General features: G+C 35.4%; 1 protein-coding gene across 1 annotated transcript in view; it reads left to right on the top strand.

Annotated features, from left to right (window-relative positions):
* LOC121422742 (protein sidekick-2-like) overlaps positions 1 to 19,901 on the top strand; it is a 73,426-nt gene that overhangs the window by 9,967 nt on the left and 43,558 nt on the right. The window contains exon 6 of the mRNA XM_041617922.1: positions 3,994 to 3,999. Coding sequence (XP_041473856.1) covers positions 3,994 to 3,999 — 6 coding nt within the window. The remainder of the gene's footprint in view (positions 1 to 3,993; positions 4,000 to 19,901) is intronic.

The raw sequence follows: 19,901 nt of genomic DNA, 5'->3' as shown, positions 1-19,901 counted from the left end.
TCTTTGACTAATGAATCTTATTCCCAAAGATGCAAAATTTTCACCTTCACATAAGTATTAAAAAAAACACTTCCTAACCCTAGGCATGCAATCTTTATCACTTTCTAGGCAAATACATTTCTGTAATTGATCTATGGTTGTAGCAATTATGGTGCCAGTGTTATCAAGTAATTTCTTGCAATTAATGAAACATAAAACTTCAAATGTAACTTATGAAAACCAAGACGATTCTTATCAGGGCAGTCCCCTCTGATATCAAATTTAATATAAAAGGATTTCACTCAATTAAATGGGATTTTGGTACAACTATCCAAGAAACAGCTGTTGGAGCAGTGATTTACACCTTACTCAGTCCAAACCTCTGACTCACCGCTCCGACCAGGAGCTTTTCGTTTAAAACCCTGGCAGTTTGTATATTTTCACGATTAGTCAGATTTGTACCGCCATCGCTGAATGGGAGACATTGCTGAATCGAGACAGTCCGTTTATGTAACATGATCCCGATGTATAAGCAGGTCCATTTGCTAGATTGAATCGGAATCTCTTTAAAAGGCCATGCATGAAATTGAGTAGGTGGGGTTCAAGTTTTCTAGAATTTTGAACTTCAATCAAGTGGGCGTTTTGAATGTCTTGAAATCAGAACCTGGAAAGTTATTTTTGATCAGATTTTGTGAAAGTGATAGTGGGTCATGTTTCTCCTATTATGAGTAAAAGGAAATATATAAAGCCATTCTTGAACAGAAAGCTGTGCATGTAAGATTTCTCAAACATGAGCTTTATCACTGTTGAAGTGTGTAAACTGTAGAGTTGAATAAGTCCTAATAATAGCTGTTCCTTATGCAGAAAGTTATTTTTAAAAATATGAAAATGAGTCACATTTGTAGATAGGGAATTCAAAGAATATTTAATTAAAATTATATGGAAAATCTAGCATGATTTTATGAAGGGTTATTCAATGCCACTGCGCATGAATTTTAGAATGTGGATAGATACATTTTGTCAGATTATTTTTATGAAAACGATGTAGGAAAACACACCTCCCCCCAAAAAAAAGAAAAAAATAATTCAGGTTACACAGTAAAGCTTTCTTGCTTTTGTCCCTCTTTATAGATGATTTTGAATTTTCTTTACAATTTTAGAATAAAACAAACCCTTTGCCTATGAAGATGCAGTTTTAATCACATTTTAGCAGTGATAGTGCCAAAGTTTCAGGTCAAAGGTCAGTGATAACATCATGTGACATCCTGTTCATGTGCGAAACATTGATAACCCTTTGCCGCGGAAGATTTTCATCATCAAAAACGTTATAAAAAACATCCCTCTTTATAATATATCCCCATGGAGACAGGTGTAGTCCCAAAAACACATTTTGGGGTTAGGAAAACAGCTCCACGAGTGTGATAGCGTGCCGACCAACGCTCTATCCACACCCTGGCGATAACAGGTCTGTTTGGGAGGGGCAGGCTGAAATTGGAGCTTGATATAAGGTGGTTGGTGTAGTATTAAGTTCTGTTTTCATGCAAGAGTAGGTTGTTTTTAAATCTTGTCCTCCCTGCAAAAAAAATAATTAAGGAATAAAGCATGGAGATAGAGGCTCATGAAAAAAAAGGATGTAATGTGTAAGGAAGGGGTTGGCATTGGGAAGGAGTGGGCTGGGAGAAGGAAAGTTTTAATTACTGTGGAAGAGTAGGAGAAGATATCTGATACATTTGGGGTTGTGACGATATCGATTTTGTTTGGACAGTGCATCGCCATGGGGAAGCAAACATTGTGAGAGTTGTTGCATTTGGTTTATGACAGAGTTATTCTGCTATCATTACAGTGGCAAAGACTTGCCGATCAATTATTTTCAAATACAATTCGAGGGGTCAAGTGAAGTTGCAGAGACATCTTAAATCAAACCACAAGTTTCCTGCTTTTTAAAAACTTGATGGCAATTCCCATCATTCCTAATTGTGAAATCAGAGAAGGAGAATATTATTGGTATATTCTCATTATTAAAATTGTGATTTACTTTGTTACTTTCCAAAAGAACGTCTGTGATTTGTTGAAATCATTTCCATTATGCTATTCCCTTTTTTTGAGAAAATGAAAAAAGGTCATGTTCAGATGGGGGGGGGGGCCAGTCCCATTTTTCTGAAATCTTTGTAGCAGATGCAATTTGTCCAATGCTGGGTAGGTGATACTGCATGATTGCACTTCAGTTATAGACCAGAACAACCAAACAAATTAGTTGTATGGATGATTGTTTATATCTTCCAAGTACCCCAAAAGCATTTCACTTTCACTTCTGTTCGTCTGCTTCGGCTCGGCTCACTGATTCCAGAGTACAAGACTCTGTAGATCAAGAATCTGTTAACAGCATTAAAATATCAACGCAAAGGCCCACATTCACATGCTCAAGGCAAGCATCCCCATATCTCTTCCAGCACATACTCCAAACTCAGCGGCAGATGATGGGTAAACCGTATGTTTTCCCAAATGGAATGTCCCGCTGCTGAAATTGACTTTTGCCACTCAATCGCTCTTTCAGGCTTTTCAGGGGGTAATTTTAGTTGCGGGGGACTGCTTTCCGCGGCTGCATTTACAAGACTTTGCACAACAAAATTTGTAAGGGTACGATACGGGCCAATGATGTATTGCTCTTGGTCATGTTAATTTTGTATGCTTATGAATGGTGTGTCTGTGTGACGAGCATGTGTTATTGTCATTTTCTTCATTTTTCCTGTTATTGTGACTGATCAATGTATATTTGTTTTTTTTTTGTTGGTATAGTTTACATGTTGTTCTTTCCTAATGGCCTTATTTAATCTCCACATAGAGTTGCGATTTTTAATGTACCTATTTCCTACTATTATTCAGCTTCTGTTCAGCCAAACAAGAAAATATAGATTAATATACTGTCCCCCATTCCAGAACATTACATCACCTCCAATGATGAAACCATTTTTATACAATCCTACTTTTTTCAGGCATACATGTATGTGTTCTTGCCAATATTTTTGAAGTACAAGTCCACCCCCCAAAAAAAGTATATTTAAATAAAAAGAGAAAAATCCAATGGGCATAACACTGAAAGTTTCGTCAAAATTGGGTGTAAAATAAGAAAGTTATGATATTTTAAAGTTTCACAAAATTTCACAAAACACTTATATGCACATCCTGGTCAGTATGCAAATTAGGAGACTGATGACATCATCCACTCCCTATTTCCAATGTACTTTATTAAATGAAATATTAAATATTCTTATTTTCTCATTGTCATGTGAAACAATGTTTTATTTCTCCATGAACAAGTGCTGTCACCATTGTTTTAAGATTTTATAGTTGGTCAAGTTGGTCCTTATTTTCAAGTCTGCAAAAATTGAAATATTGTATAATTCAAACAAAAAAAAAAAAAGAAAAAGTGAGTGAGGGAAATCATCGACTCTCATTTGCATGCCACTGAGTTGTGCACATAACTGTAAAAATAAGCGAACATTTAAAATATCTCAACTTTCTTATTTTACATCCGATTTTGATGAAATTTTCAGCGTTAAGATTGATTTTTCTCTTTTGATTTTCAAATCAACATTTTTCTGGGGTGGACTTGACCTTTAATGAATGTTTTGTCAAATTTTAATATGTTTATTGGATCTATACCTCAAAGGCAAGTAGGTAGTTGCTGACCATTATTATGCTTATATTAGTATTTACAATGCATTTTTAGTTTTAGATTATTAATACCTTTTCCTCTTTAACCAGGCAAAGTATACCATGCCTTCACCAAGCAGATCAATTTTAATGCATCTTGTGCTTCCTTTTCCAATTATGTAACCCCGGCACTTTGCTTTGAACTAGAGGCACCCAATATTTAGTTTGCATATACAACTTTGTTTCAGAATAAATTACAAATATGACATGAATTTGCTACATTGCATGTTATTACATGTATTCATCCAATTATTTGTTCCCTTTTTCTTTTTTGCATATACCACCCTGCTTGCTTTCTAGACCCAGGTTTGTTATCAGGCCCATGTGTGATGTTGAAGTTATGAAATCAAGCTTGATGTTATGATTGGTTTTTTTTTTTTATTTGTCATGTTTTTTGTGGTTTTTGTTGCTATCATTAGCATTTTAGAAGAATGAGGAAAATTTCTTCCATAGAAAATAGACATTTAGGAATTTTAGAAATAGAGTTGCCGTGTTTGCTGTGTTTATATTTCAAGAATCTAGAAAAATCTTAGATGTATGTTTGGTACTGTTTATGGGAATAGTGAGGTAAACAAATGCATCACACCTGATTACAGTTTTACGCAAATGAAAAATTATCAGGCAAATATGATTTGATAGTCTTGATGTTGGGAAGGTGTACTTCTAGAGACCAGCATGTATATTCTAAGTAAAGTTTAAACTATATATGTGTATACTAGATTAGTGAGAAACAGATCATTGTAAACTCCAGAAGAGTGTAAAACAAATTCAGTGTAAACTCTATCGAGTCTGAGAGTGTATTCAACCCATCATTTCATGCTCTAGCAACTAGATGATTTCATTTAGACATTGTACTATCTATGATGTAAACAATTCTCTGTCACTCTCAAACAGACAAGTATCTCATCTTCATGTCTCCCCTTAGGAAACCAATACATGATCGCTTCTGTAATGCAATGAAGTGATGTTAATGGGCGGTTGTGTTTTCTTTCCTCCTCCTCATCCCGATAGACATGTAGATTGTTGTTTTAGAATCTAATCACTTCTGAGAGATACCATTATAACTTCATTTCCTCTTCTCTTTGGAGGAGTTTTTTTTGTTCTTCTTTTGGCTTTCAATATATTGCAGTTTGAAGATTTTCAAGTGTAATTATGGAGTTTGTGGTTTTGATTGAAGTTTGATGAGGTAAATTTGCAGTGATGAGTACTGTTAAAAAAAGATTTGATTATTTTTTTGTGTTTCTCTTGGAAGATTGATAGCGTGGTTTGCTGGTACAATTTTTACAATGAGATTTTTGTATACAGATCAAAAATCAGTGTTGGGAAGAAAAGTTTAGATTTTTATGAGTGAATATCTCTGATTAGGTTCAAAACTTTTTTTCTTTTTTTTAATACAAATTAAAAGGGGAAGACCATTTCTTAATCAGTTGGTCAAATGTATTTGACTTAAATGCTTTTCTACCATGATGTACTCATGAGAAATATCATAGGAAGTATCCTTGAAGCCCAAAGTACTGTTAAAATTAATATAATTTTTATTTCTTCTTTAATTTCAGTAATATACAGAAATGTGTGAATATAGAAATTGCAGTTTAGATCTCTTAGCAGCGAGTATAATCACCACTTGCACTTGTTATATTTATTTAAAGTGCGAAAGTAATCATTTGAAGTTTTTCCCATCACTTACAACAGTAATTCTCAATTGAAAAATATTGATCATTCTATTTTCCTCCATATTTTATGGCAGTTTAGGGAACAGAATTGATTCAATGGCACTTTCACAGCTCCAACATAAGTTTTTTTTTCACTAAGTCATTTACCTCTATCTTCCGATAATACTTGAAATGGTTTCAAGTAGTTAATGACCAATATACTCCCTCTACTTATAAAGACCATTTCAAGTACTTGCACTCTGTCCTAGTATCATCTCTTGTTCTAGACATTAAGAAGTTATGACGATTAACATGACGTCATTTTCACGTGTAATCCCTCCTCGAGTATGACCTCACGGCTCCCATGGCAACCGTCCCAAATTCACGCATGATTCGAATCTGACTGATGGGATCTGAATTGTGGGCTGAGCTCAACTGACTTTGCAAAACTTTCCTAGTGTTCAAAGTCAGACTTTGACACTGTGATGAAATGTTACTTGCCGATACAGTGACATGTATGCTATGAAATGTTACCTGGGAAGGAAGTTTTGATTATGTCAGACATGAACAAGCATGGTTTGTGTAAAGATGTATTTAGTCTGCCAGACCAAGAGAAATCAGACAGAACACATACATGTGCTCTGATGTATAATCATTTGATGTGCAACAGACGTACAGTTTCAAGCAAAGGCAGATAGGAAGACTGTCATTTTCATGCAATTGAGGGGGGGGTCGAGAGAGAAGGTTCTCAAAGGCAGGAACACTGTCAACATGCACTGTAAAAACTGTGGTGTTAAAACTGACACCAGTTGGTGTCAATAGAAGACCACACCCTGTGGTGTTAAGCTAACACCCTATAGATTGAACATAACACCAAAGAGTGTAAATGTAACAACCAAAGGTGTTGAAATAACACCTATATTTGTTAAACTAACACTTAATTTAACACCGGTGTAAAATAACTGGTGTGGTCTTCTATGTACACCCATTAACACCACACTTTTTGCTATGTGGACTAACAAGCCAAAAGATAGAGAAAGGGAAATATTGTTAGATTAGGGCTTTAAAAATACAAACTTTTCTTCAAGGTATTCATAACCTATAAACAAACATGTTTATGTCTTTGTCACCCTCCCCTGCTTACATGTACATTATATGCATAGAATATGAACAATGGGAATATCTGAAACAATTTTTAAAGCCCTTTTTATAGAATAAATATGATCTTATCACAAACATTGTAAATACTTTGCATAGATTGATTATACAAAACAGATTATTAAATTCCATTCTTCAATATGATACCACTAATATTCATAACACAACTCAATGATAATAAAGGAGTGTATTCTCTGTCCATAGTACTTAGTCCCAAATGACGGAATTCGAAACTGTTCACGCCCTAGTTAGCAGCAGTTTTAATATGACATGAAAATTGGCTTTATGTGAAAGTTCATGGGGGTATCAGAGGTGGAGCATTTTTATGGCAAATGTTACAAAATCAAGTGTTTGTTATCAAGAGGACTTGTAATAAATCATTCTTAAGCATATGTGACAGAGAAACATGAGATTAGACAAGCGGTTTCATGACTTGCCCCAATATATTGAAATTCACACTCCCTCAGAGACTAGTTCCTATGTTTAGAGAAAGGAAAATACATGTATCTATCAATGGTATAGATGAGTTCTGTCATGTCTTTGGTAAGTTATTGTTTGATGATAAAATAATATTTTCAATATTTAAGTGCAATAGTAGGTGCTTTCATATTACTCACCCAGTAAAAATGAAAATACAGATAAATTATGAGAACTTGTTCAGGCCTCAAAATAATAGATCATATTATGTCCTCTCACACTTTGATGGAGAACCAGATGAAGGAATCCCCCCCCCTGGAATTTTATAAGTTTATGTACATGTAGTATGAATTATATATATAAAATGTATAACTGAATATAATTTTCAAATTTCCTGCGGAATGCATTTTATGCTCATCAATTATTCCAATATACATCCTACTAGTAATGCTACTTTTGTACTTATAAAAGTGGGAATCTGAATCCTCCAAGGCACCAAATAAAGAGGACTTTATTTAATAATCAAAGGCTCAAGAATCAAATCATGAGGCGTGTCTGCAGGCTTCACTCTGGTCCATTTAGAAACATCTGTTCATGCCGCAAGGCTACAGAATTTGTCCCTTTTTCCTCCAGTGAATGCTGATGAATTATGCTTTTGGCTGATGGCATAAACTAATGAAAAATGCAAAATTAATATTTTGATACTGTAGGGTGTATAGCACTCACCAGTATATGTTGTCCTATACATGTATAAATAAACTAATTAGCATCTCTTTGACTGGATTATCTGTATTTATAAATATTTTGTCTCCCTTCCAGCAGATAGGATAGAATATAGAACATTTCTTGTTGTCTTTCAAAATATTGTCACCATCAAACAGCCATATATAATATTGTTTATTGTTGGTTATTGGTATCACTAGACTACATTGTACCTTCACTTACTGATTTAACATTTGGAGTTAACTGTTTTCTATAATTGAACATCTCCTTCTGGAAGCAAGTATTTTTTACTGGATTATTTCCATTTAAGCATTTTTAGGGTGGAATTCTGATTGGATGTACCACCTTGAACTTGATGATCCAATCACAACTTGACCTTTGACTTTGAACTATGTCCCTATCATGTTCGGAGGTTAGAGTTTAAATCTTGTTTGCAGCGTAGTCTCATGATCTATCTGATGTTGCTATGGTGACAGAGGTATACAGACAATATTTTCAGTGCCAATGAGATGCAGATTAAACTGATGATATATGTTTTATGAAGACATATCTTGATGAATATTGAAATACAATAAATACACTACATCAAGTCATATTTTTAATGTTCATTGATGCAATACTCCCCATGCTAGGATATTTTTTAACCTCTTCGCATCTGACTGATAAAGGTTCTCTATTTATTCCAAGATTATTTTTGAATACTCACGCTATTAAAAGTCAAACATGAATTCCTCAGTCATAATGATATGTGTGCTAAATGGAATTAGATTTTATATAGGCCCTGTGTATCTTCTCTTTTTTGGGGAGGGGGGGTGAGAGAACTGACAATATTGTGGTTTGGAATGCTGATATGACTAAAGATATAAATCAAACCATGTTTTATAGCTTTAGTTGACCCAAGGTCGCAACTCCTTTCTAGAGTGTTGTAGTAGGATGCCTATATTGCATGTAGAGGCCACAGAGGTGTGATAAAACATCTTGCCTAGGCTTTACATTACACATAGGAGTTTATGCGATACTAAAAGTATGTTGATGTCAAAGTGCAACTTCAAATTTGAAATTCCTTGTGAAAACGAGCCCCCCCCCAAAAAAAATAATAATAATAATAATTATAATAATTAGAGATGAAAAGTAAATTATAAATAAATGAATAAAAAATATATATCATATTGCAATGCAAAATGAGATCCCAATACAAGTGTGTAGCAACTGCAAATTCAAAATGTAGCTGGACGGTTCATGAATGTTTTTACAATGTCTGGTATTAGCTGACTTAACAAGGCTTAGAAAATTATTTAGCCATACACAAGCAGCAAGAAAAATTATGAAGCCTTTCCCCTCATCAATATGAATATAAAAAATGGCCTACTATACCGGTACAAAAAAGGCAAGGATAGGCCAGACATAATGAGTATCCTTGTTACAATGAACACAGCATGGCATAGATGTACAACAAACATAATCACATATATTTCATATATTCAATGCCCACAAAATCACCATTCATGCTGAGAAGGCAGGCTTCAATGTCCTTTAATGTACTGGCAGATCAAAATTTCCTTTAATCATGATAATTCATTGCGCCCACTCAGAAATACAGTGAAATTTGCCAGAAGTCATGAATAGAATATCAGATGATGATGATGATCTCACATGACACAAAAGTCTTTTTATTTTCTAAGCAGACATCCTGACTCTACATTGTCATTTTCAGATCAATATTCATTTTGCTACAAATGCTGGGCTTTCAAAGATTAAATCAGACATTTTTTCTGCTCATGAAAGTATAAAAAAAAATGATTGTCTAATCAACAATTATTTACCATTCAGCAGAATGACTGTGTGACTTTTTAATGAATAATACTGACTATATTTTGTTGACGTAAATTTAATTGATGCTATCAAATTTATTTGTGATCATGAATTGTGGTTTGAAACCAATTATTTAAATGTACACAGTTCACACAATCAGTCAGGATGTTTATCTGCTGCCCAGTTTGCTTCTATTTGCATCGTTTGATGACTGAACAGGAAAAATACATTTTAAAAGTGATTAATGGTTGGTTGGTATTCTGATTTAATTTTTCGATTTGGTATGCTGATACTTCCAAGCAATCTTGCTTAATAAATCAATCAATTGAATGAATCAAGAATAAATAATCATTGTATTGATATGTAAACATAATATGAAGTAGGGGCTAATTATACTAATTGGAAATATGTCCTTCCAACCCTCCCAAGAACAAGATTCATACGTCAAGATCCGAATTTCAGAAGGGTCGAATGATAGCTTTAAAAATGAAGTTTCCACCTTAAGATTTGGGTAATCATGCAAAACATTTCCCTTTTAACTCTTTTTAGAGCAAGGTTTATTATTTTTTGCCATACTGCAAAACACTGATCACAATTCCTAATATTTTTTTCTTCACATAAGGTGGTTTCAGACCGCCTCGAAGTTCGTCAGTTCCAGGTATTCTCTGATCGGGAAATTTACCCCGATCAGAAAATACCAGGTATTTTGGTAATGTGAAAGCAAACTACGCGTAATTTCCCCGAAAGAAAATACCTGCTAAATAGTAGGTACTTGGTGAAATTACGAGAACTTTTGCGGGGATTTTTCCAAGGTCGCAGGTATTTTGGCGATGTGAAAGCAAATTACGGGAACTTTTAGCCCAGCGTGTCGTCGTATGCTCAAGTATTAACAGGATATTAACCTCCCCTTGAAAAAAAAGATTATATTGTATAATCTTTTGCTGCACACTAACTTGATGTAATGTTGGTCATTAGTCCAGGAATTTCCCTGAGTTGTTGACAAGAATGTTTTCTGCAAATACTCCTCCATACCGATGAATCAACATTGACAACCCTGACCCTGGTTTGACCCTATATGGTTCTCACCCTCGAGGGCAGTAAACTAGGGTCAGTCCAGATATGACCCATTTCACACCCCACCGATGGTTTGGTGCAACATGGTGGTACATGAGACTTAACTGCACAAATAATTGTCAAGCTTTGACTTGATGATCTGTCAAGTTGTGCAAATGATGCAATGATACTTGCAGCAAACTTACCATTAAATTGTATGTTCAATTGTGTGCAAATCTACCCATTAGATATTTATGGGTTCCCTTACTTCTAATGCTTGCATGATCTGGGGCCCGTTGCAGAAAGAGTTGCAATTGATCGCAACTCTAAAAATCATGCGCAACTTGATTTTCAACCAATCAACAGCGTGCAGTTGGGACTTGCGTTTGATTTTTTGACTTGCGTTTAAACGCAACTCTTTCTGCAACAGGCCCCTTATCTCAAACTAACTGAAAATTTGGCGCAAATATTGTAGAAAATTATATTTCAAATAAGTCTTTCTCAATGAAATTATAATGAAATTGACAGAAAGCATGCACAAGCTTTCTAAATAGAATTACTCATATTTACACCTGCAATACCTTTGTTTTTGTTTTCGTTTTTCAATCAATAAAATGATATCCACTTCTATTTAGTGAAACCAGGATGATAATGATCATCATACTATCTGAAATGGGTATGCTTTGTGAGTGGGATTTTCAGTGGTTATAAATATTGCCACTTCTACCCAGGTTTTATGGACAGTCTGGCAAGTTTATGGCATTATTTTGTCACGATTGCTTGAGAAATATGAGAGTTTTGTTTCATATCGGGTTGATTTGGAATTTACAAAGTCCCTTTTGCCTTTGGACACCGCAAACAAAGAAGAGTGGGTATATGACAGTAATGAGGAATAGACAAACAGTCCACTGTATTGGTTTTTTCAGGAGCGTGGATTTTGAAGGAAAGATGGTTTATCAAGAATGTTTCTTTGCTTTGGGGTACAGGAAGATAAAAAACAGAAGATACTTCAAGAGAAATAAATAAGAAACTAGAATTTAATTCGTCATGCGGACGAATTAGGTGGTCTGTCATGATTTTTCATTCAGAGTCGGCTAATGTATCAAATGAATAATTTAGATATGATTGATAATCTTGATTCTAGACATCCTAAGAATAAATTTTGACCATTGCTCAATGTGATTATTAATGTTTCCCATAGACTTTACACGTAAGCAATTTTGAGAATTACAATTCCAATATTGCAAGTGAAAAACGGGCGTGATCCCGGCATCTGATCAAAAAGTGGAGGGCACATTACCGAAAGCCCAGAATCTCAGCTATAACATATTAAAAGCTCCGGCAAAACTGACAAAAAGAAATGGAGATATGGCTCACGAAATAGAGGAATGTCGAATCTAGTTTTGAGAAAAAGTCATGTCCCATAGAGATTACACACAAAATACATGTGATATGAAAAAAACAATTATAATCTGTTTTATCTTGCTAAATTTTAACTTTCATACCTTTTAATTATCATAAAGGATCATGTAAGAGGTGGCAAAAAGAAAAAAAAAATGAAAAAAAAAATCATCTTTTCTACCCCAGGAATCGAACCTCCGCCCTCGAGAAAGCAAGTCAAATGCGTTATCCATTGAGCCACGATATTCCCCATAGAGATTACACGTAAGCAATTTTGAGAATTACAAGTCCAATTTTGCAAGTGAAATACGGGCATGATCCCGACATCTGATCAAAAAATGAAGGGCACACTTCCGATAGCCCAGAATCTCAGCTACAACATGTTAAAAGCTCAAGGAAAGCTGACAGGAAAAAATGGAGATATGGCTCACGAAATAGAGGAATGTCGAATCTAGTTTTGGGAAAAAGTCATGTCCCATAGAGATTACACGCAAAATGAGGAAAAATGACATGCCTCTTTTCATCGCTGTTTTACGCAATGATGCGTTTCTCAAAACGAATATTCATGTCAACTGAGGAGAAAGAGTACATTATAAACTACAACATATTGAAATCTGGGCGAAAAATGATCTATATTCGAGAAGTTACAGCAAAATTTGCATAAATTTGATGACGTCATTTTTGAAAAAAATGAAATTTTTAGTTTGGGCGCCTATTTGATGACGTCACGATATAATTTAGGGACAATGGTGACATGAAATCAAATCTACAACTCATACTCTATCGATATATGAAAAAAAATTGGGGGTCAACGGACTTTTTAAAGAGCTACAGTGAATTTACAATAGGCATGTTTTTGCCCATATATGGCCTATAGTGAGAGCTCGCGCGCACACGTGCTGCAAACTTTAATGGGTGTTAATTTCGTTATTAATGGTTGTAGAAGGTTGATCAAGGTATCAAATTGCTCAGAATTTTATTAGCAATGCAATGATATTAAAAGAAACGGTTTTTCTGCCTTGTGTTAAGGTGTAACGCGCGGAAACGCGCGCGCATACGTGCGCGCGCGCAAATTTTTGAAATGCCTAAAATGACCTGAAACGTACCCAAAAAAATTTATAGGTCAATTGGACGATTTTTTTAGCTTTGACGCGCGCGTACGCGCGCGTCATGACCTCTACATGACCTTTGATGACATTGACATTCGACCCTTGACATAAAGTTAATGTCATGTAAATATTGTTAATTTTTGATAATTGATAATGAAGATATGATCAAATGAAGAATTTTACAAAATGGCGCGTAGATGACGTCATCATGACCAGATGACCTTGAAAAGCTTATTTTGCCGTCTCTATGATAGATTCTATATATGACGAGAAAATCAGCAAAATTGATTCAGCCAATTTCGAGAAAAGTTGGCGACAAACATAGGTGCCAAGAATAAAGAAATAAAGAAATAAAGAAAATTCTGACGAAATCAATAGGTGATCTGTCGTAGACAGACCACCTAAATACAAGACGATATATTAGTACCTAACCATTCTGAGATTGTGTTGGTATTCCTCAAAATATGGTTATCTACAACTAAAGACAAGATTTTATACATGAGAAAATAGATTGAAGTTAATGTATCAGCTAGAAGGCAATAGTTAAGAAAATGTCTTAACATCCTTAGTGGATGGTACAAAGAAATGTTTTGAGCTAAACATTAAAATGGAAATATATAGATGTCAGCAACATTTCATGAAATCTAACGGTGAATAGCACAGAAAGATAGAGGAATAAGAAGCATGCAATGTACTGAATCCCGTTGATGATTGTTTCCTGATGTGCTCTTTTACGATTTAATGAACGTTGATATGAAACTCGTGCATTTCTTTTGTGAATGAATCAGTTCTTGTTCAGTAGCAATTAGCCTAGATTAGTCTATTGGAATATGTAGAATAATGGACCACCTTACCTAAGTCCCTCATGACCCACTGTACATCATCATACATTGTAAGAAGTCTTTTACCCTTTTTACTCAGGATTTTCTTAACCCCGGACTATCGCTAACCCCGTACTATCCTTAACCCCGTACTATTTTTTTCCTTTTCACACATGCCAAATTGTTATTGCTAACCCCAGATAAGGAATGCTTGCTTTTTATACACGAAACTCGCTAACCCCGGAGTAGTGGTTTTTGTTGATCATTCGTAGTACAAGTACTTCACTCGTACACTTTTTACACACGCTAAAATTTCCTTAACCCCGTACTATAGGTGGGGCTAAATAGCAATTTAGCCCCACCTATAGTACGGGGTTAAGTTTAGCCCACTTTCGTTTTACACTAGCGATCTTAACCCAGTACTATCGCTCTTAGCACCGCAATTACTGGGATGACCCTGCTTTTTTGCAGGGCCAAATAATCCTGTACTATAGGTGGGGTTAGCCCACTTTGCAAAAATGCTGTGTAAAAAGAAAGTGGGCTAAGCTTAACCCGTACTATAGGAAGGGGCTAAATGGCAATTTAGCCCCACCTATAGTACGGGGTTAAGGACATTTTAGCCTGTGTAAAAAGGGTATTTATGAATGAAAGACTTGAAGAAGCTTCATGATGATCAGTCACGTATCTTCCTCCAGCATTGATGATCTATAATGGTGCCCACGTGTGTCCACCTGCTGGGCTAGTTATCCTGCCCCTGCTAGCTACCCCTGTGGTGAGCTGGGACAGGTTTAGGTATCCTGAGAGAGATTCTTGACTAGCTGTTCTGAAACTATGGGGGAGGGGGGCTGCAGGATCCTGGGGAGGGGGGGGGGATCTTGCATTCATTTAGATTGGTGTTTCAATTTAATTTCTTAAAAGAAGCATATAAAGGGTTTGTGTTTGATGATTGTGTTCTTTGAGTCCATTCTCCTATGGTTATCTTCTATAGTCCACAGCTGGCTGGTAATTTCCTGCATGATACATACAGTAGGCCCTAGGGAGAAGTAGGATTCTGTGCTCCAGCCCCCCAAGTTGTAAATCTCAGTGAAGAAAACACATAGGGCCGACAGTAATGCATCACAAATTGCAATTTCGCCACATTGTCTGTGCCATACAAAAAGCAAGAAAACTACTTCCATCCTATACTAGGTCTTCATTTATAAGAAAATTTTGCCTCTTACTTTTCCCCAGTCACCTGTCAAAGAATGCATTTAGGTTGAAAGTAGGAGGCAGGTGAGCCTGTTTTATCACAAAACTCCAAGCTCTGCTACTGCTGTGTTTAGACCCTTGCTAATAATACCGTCAGCCGTGTAGCTCTTCTTCTTTTTGCGTACCCCTGAACTTCATGGTCATAAATTTATATTGGCTTTGGGAATCTGCTACTGAGGGTCCAGAAACATATGTCTTGTCATGTTGGCGGATGATCAGTAACTCCTGGAGCAGCAGCGATTAGGTCATGCTGTCGTAAACTCTTGACCTCTGTCACCAGAGTTTGTTTGGCGCTACTAAAGATATGATTATGAAAAATTCAGCTATATATTTATCCAGTTTCAAATTACTGCGTTCATATCTGTTTACTGAGTGATCCTTGAAACTTAGTAGCATTTTGCAATCCATTGCTGTCACCATTTTCACAAATTGAAATATGAAGATCTATTGGGATTAATTCTGAAGTTCATACCAGAATCCATGCCATGGTCATAGACAAGTTGAGCAACTTTGAATTTTTTCGTATTCTGACATAAGACGACAAAAAAAATTCCTAGAGAAATAGACGGGGGAAAAAAGAAGAAAGTTGATAAAAAAGCAAATATCTTTATATCACTGAAATATACTGATAATTTAAGATGCTACTTATAAATACAAGTAGATTGATGATTTATTAATAAGAAGGAATTGAAAATTTGATAATGAATAAACGGGTAGGCCTAGTAGATAAGTACATGTAAATGAATTAAATATCTAAATAGGAAATGAAATGGAATGGAAATGAATTTTCATAAATCCGAAAGAACCTGTTTTTGTTGAGAGTATGAGGTCACGGAGACAGAAGAGAAGAAGATAAAGGGGTCACAGCATCCTTTCGTTCAGGCAAGGTCATAGGGGCAAGGGAAATTGTCATCCTGCTGGGCCAGTTGTCGCATCTAAGGATGATAGGTGGGGTAAGGTATGTAAGCAAGTATTAACCTGTAGTGATGTTGGTCATATGCCCAGTAGGGAGCTACTGCAACTTTCAAAGAGAGCAATAAACTTCAGACTATGCTATTGGTTGAAGCATGTTTCTTGCTCAAATCAATTTCCTAATCTTTAATTTGTAGGCCTACCCTTCAAATTATACATCCATGAATGAAGTCATGTAATTGCAATTTTTTTTTAAATCTTCATATATTGACCTACGCTTACGGTGATTCAAGTATCAACTATATTTTGTTCAGGGGGAGGGGGTGGTGTACTGTGTCATTCTCCACCCCCCCCCCAAAAAAAAAGATAAATAATCATAAATAACAAAAAGCTATTAACCTTGTGAATCTTCACCCATAATGACATTTTATAATGGAGGGATGTTGGCCTTAAGTACTCATTTGATTTTGAAATTTGCAATTAAGGCAAAAGAATTTTTAGTCTTTAAGTGACAGCCAAATATAAGATTTAGAATTCAAAAACAAAAATTCTTTGAATCTGTAGTGCTTGCAGTAGACATACATGTAACTATGTCTTAGAAATTCTCTCGTGAAAAATAACATAGAAAAATCTTGTTCCATTTCATTGTATTTTGCCTTCTGGGATTTGAAAAAGGAAATAGAATAGGAATTCTTTGTAGCTTATGAAATATGATGTGTTAATAAAACTGTGTTTGCGGAAGTGCAGTTGTTGAATTTAAAGTGTGAAATCCTGTCACTTGTGGATATGATATTGGCATAACCTTTTCTTGAGGACAACACGCCAGGCTCATTTTCATGTGCCAACCTTAAGCAAACTTTGAGGATAAAAGCTTGTAACCTCACCCCTCCAATCCCTCATTGTGTATTTATTGTCAAATAAATCTACTTATACCAAGGATACCACTTTGGAAACCAAGTCAACCCTGCTACCAAAACAATCCAATGTTGATCCCCCAATGTGGCTCCAAAGAAGAAAAATATTGTATTGTCAATGAACATGTCTTCCAGCACCTAGTCAAGCCTGAAAGCATATTTTGTGGGGATGATTCAATTTTAGACCCGACTGACCCTACACAGGCACTTGGTTCTGATAATAATGAATGCCATGCGTGCGATATTGGCTTCACGCTCAACTGGAGCTTGTCCTAGTACCATCCTATATAACTTGGGATGTATCATCATGTATTGGTATGAGATGGAAAAAAGATGAATCGTGGGTCCAATTTTTGTTGCCGTGACCTTCCCTTTTACCTCGAAATTAGTTTTTTATTCAAACAACACCAATGAGGGTTGTTGAAGCAAAAGGGTTGAGATTGGCAATAATTTCGCTCAGCTTTTGAGAAAAATACCAAAGCTTAGAGAACTATAGTGATGATTTTTGTCATTTTCAAGATTTTGATTGGATATTGATTGCTTTTGAGCAAGGGGGCATGTCGATAATTAGTAGAAGTGCCAGGTACTTTAGGTGTGCACAGCACTACTTGATTGATTGTCATGCATGCACATATGCCTATATTTTAACTTAGCCTTCATTTTCTTTTGTTGAGTTTCTTTAGAAATTAATATTTTTAGTCTAGGATTTTTACATTGATTGATAGGCCCTACATAACTGATTCATAAAAAATGCAATCCCTATTTTAGTGCATTTTTTGGCTTCAAACCTGGTACTTTAACTGTATTGACATTATCTGTGTAGTGTTAAGAACAAAAAAAGATCACCGTTTAAATTTGATTAAAAAATTGAAGGAAGGTGTGCTCATAGGTAAAAAGAAATATTGGGAATCCATTATTCTATTTACATCAGGTCTTTGTGGTCTCTTCCTAAACATCAGTTATCTGTGGCCTCTTCCAAATGATAATATTTGGAAGCTGCTTACAGAGATTATTTTGAAATAAATGAATACAAAGAATTATCTTAATTTGGATTTTATTCGAGAATCTTTACACTTTTGAAGGTTTAGACACTCCAGAATTGGCCTACTTTCTAAGAAAGGACAACTCTTCATTGATAAAAATCATTATATCATGACCATTCTTGGAAATGTTCAGTTGGGGCTTTGAAAAGAGATTTCCCCCAACAAACTTTGCAAATCTCATTTGTTTATTGTTATGTTTCCTAGATCACACATTGTTATGCCTGAATAAATAGATTCTCCAATAATCTTTTGAAAATTCAACTGAATTTAAAGCTTTGATAAAAGAATCTCTGTACAGAATAAAACCAACACACTCCACTTCATCTTTCTTATTGCACAATAGCTGACTTGAAAGATTCACCCGTCATAAGTTCTTTGTATGGATTATATCAGACTATGCCAAATGAAATCTCTTCTGTTAACAATATTAAAAGATATAATTTTATAAAGAAAAATTTGTGCTGCTGCATTTAATTTAATTTCCCTACATAAACCCAGCTCTATTCAAGTCCCTTGTACTCTTGTACATTTATGCCCATCACTATCTACTTGCATGATAGGCCGAAGCATTTTACCAGTGAAGTATTAATAGCCTACATGTATATACCTTCATGTACAGTATATGTGTGGCCTTTGTGGCACCGTGTTAAATAGAGTAGGTCTGAACTTGAGAGAGTGTTCGCTTTCACCTTGGTATGTTGCATGACTGAAAACAAATCATCCCTTCTCTGTCTTCACCATTAACCATCGTAGGCCAAGCGAGGGAGCCTGCCAGACTGACCTGGCTGGAATTTTGATGCAAAAATAATTCTCTGTTTATGCATCGATGTTTGCTGTTTTACACATCTTCTTCAAAACAAATATTTTTACTGTTCATATTATCTCATAAGGTTCTTTAACGCGCAACATACAGGAATGAACATACGTACGTTAATTGATTGGTAATTTTCTTGATCCGTTATTCCTGCATTCTAAGAATATGAAAATCAATGGCGAAATAGATATAAATACATTTTTTTTAAATGTTAGATTAACATATTGGATCGTTCATTAAAGAGGGGAAACCTATATCTCCTCTGATAACTTGACAGTTTGTAGTCTTGTTTCAGCCTGTAGTTTTAAAACTTAATTTTGCAATATAGTTTCTAAACAGTGTGTGCTCCTAGAGTTCAATTGAACCAAATGAAATTTTCAAGTGATCTATCAAGTGACGTATTTCAGTTTCAATCTGTTCTTCAGACACTAAAGTTTGACGAGAGAATGTATGGCACACTTCTGCTTGCTCTCAAAACCCACGCTTCAGTAGCCTCTTCATCACTTTGTTTCACTTCTTTGTATGTGTAGATTGGATTCGATCATTTCATTAATTATTTTCCTAATATAGTAGCATGAGGATAGGCTTTTGTTCTTTATCGGTACTTTACTGCTGGAGTTTCTATCAATAGCATTCTGACAATAAAGATATCAATCGTCCCATATTACATGGACGTACTCCAGTCTTTTATTGAATAAAAAAGGAGATGTGATCAGTATTAGTTTCCATATTTCAATTATGAGAAACATGATCATAGTGAATAGTTGGCTTTGCTTTCCACTCCCCCAGTCTCTTCTCAGTCCCATAGTCACATTCAAATACAACACTTGGATGAGATGAGATGAGTTTGGATCATAAAACACCAGCTATACCTCTCCATTCTGTCATCTGTTTCGAATCTCCACAGTGATACCCTATCTGCCGGGATACATCATATCGTGTTGTCTCGCTAATTCATGTCATATGAGATGATTAAAACCATCCCTTTTCATTAAGAAATTCAGTATCCTTCCCGTATCTCCCCATATATGGGTCGACCCTGCACTACCATCCCGTAATTTCAAGTCGTCCTCCCTCATTGCCTCTATGTCTGCTGCGATTATAGAAGGAGTCATTAATAGCTTGTTTCAG

This window comes from Lytechinus variegatus, chromosome 10, assembly GCF_018143015.1.
Source record: "Lytechinus variegatus isolate NC3 chromosome 10, Lvar_3.0, whole genome shotgun sequence".
Classification (NCBI taxonomy): domain Eukaryota; kingdom Metazoa; phylum Echinodermata; class Echinoidea; order Temnopleuroida; family Toxopneustidae; genus Lytechinus; species Lytechinus variegatus.
The sequence above is the reverse complement of the archived record's forward strand: the minus strand, read 5'-3'. Positions and strand labels throughout refer to the sequence as shown.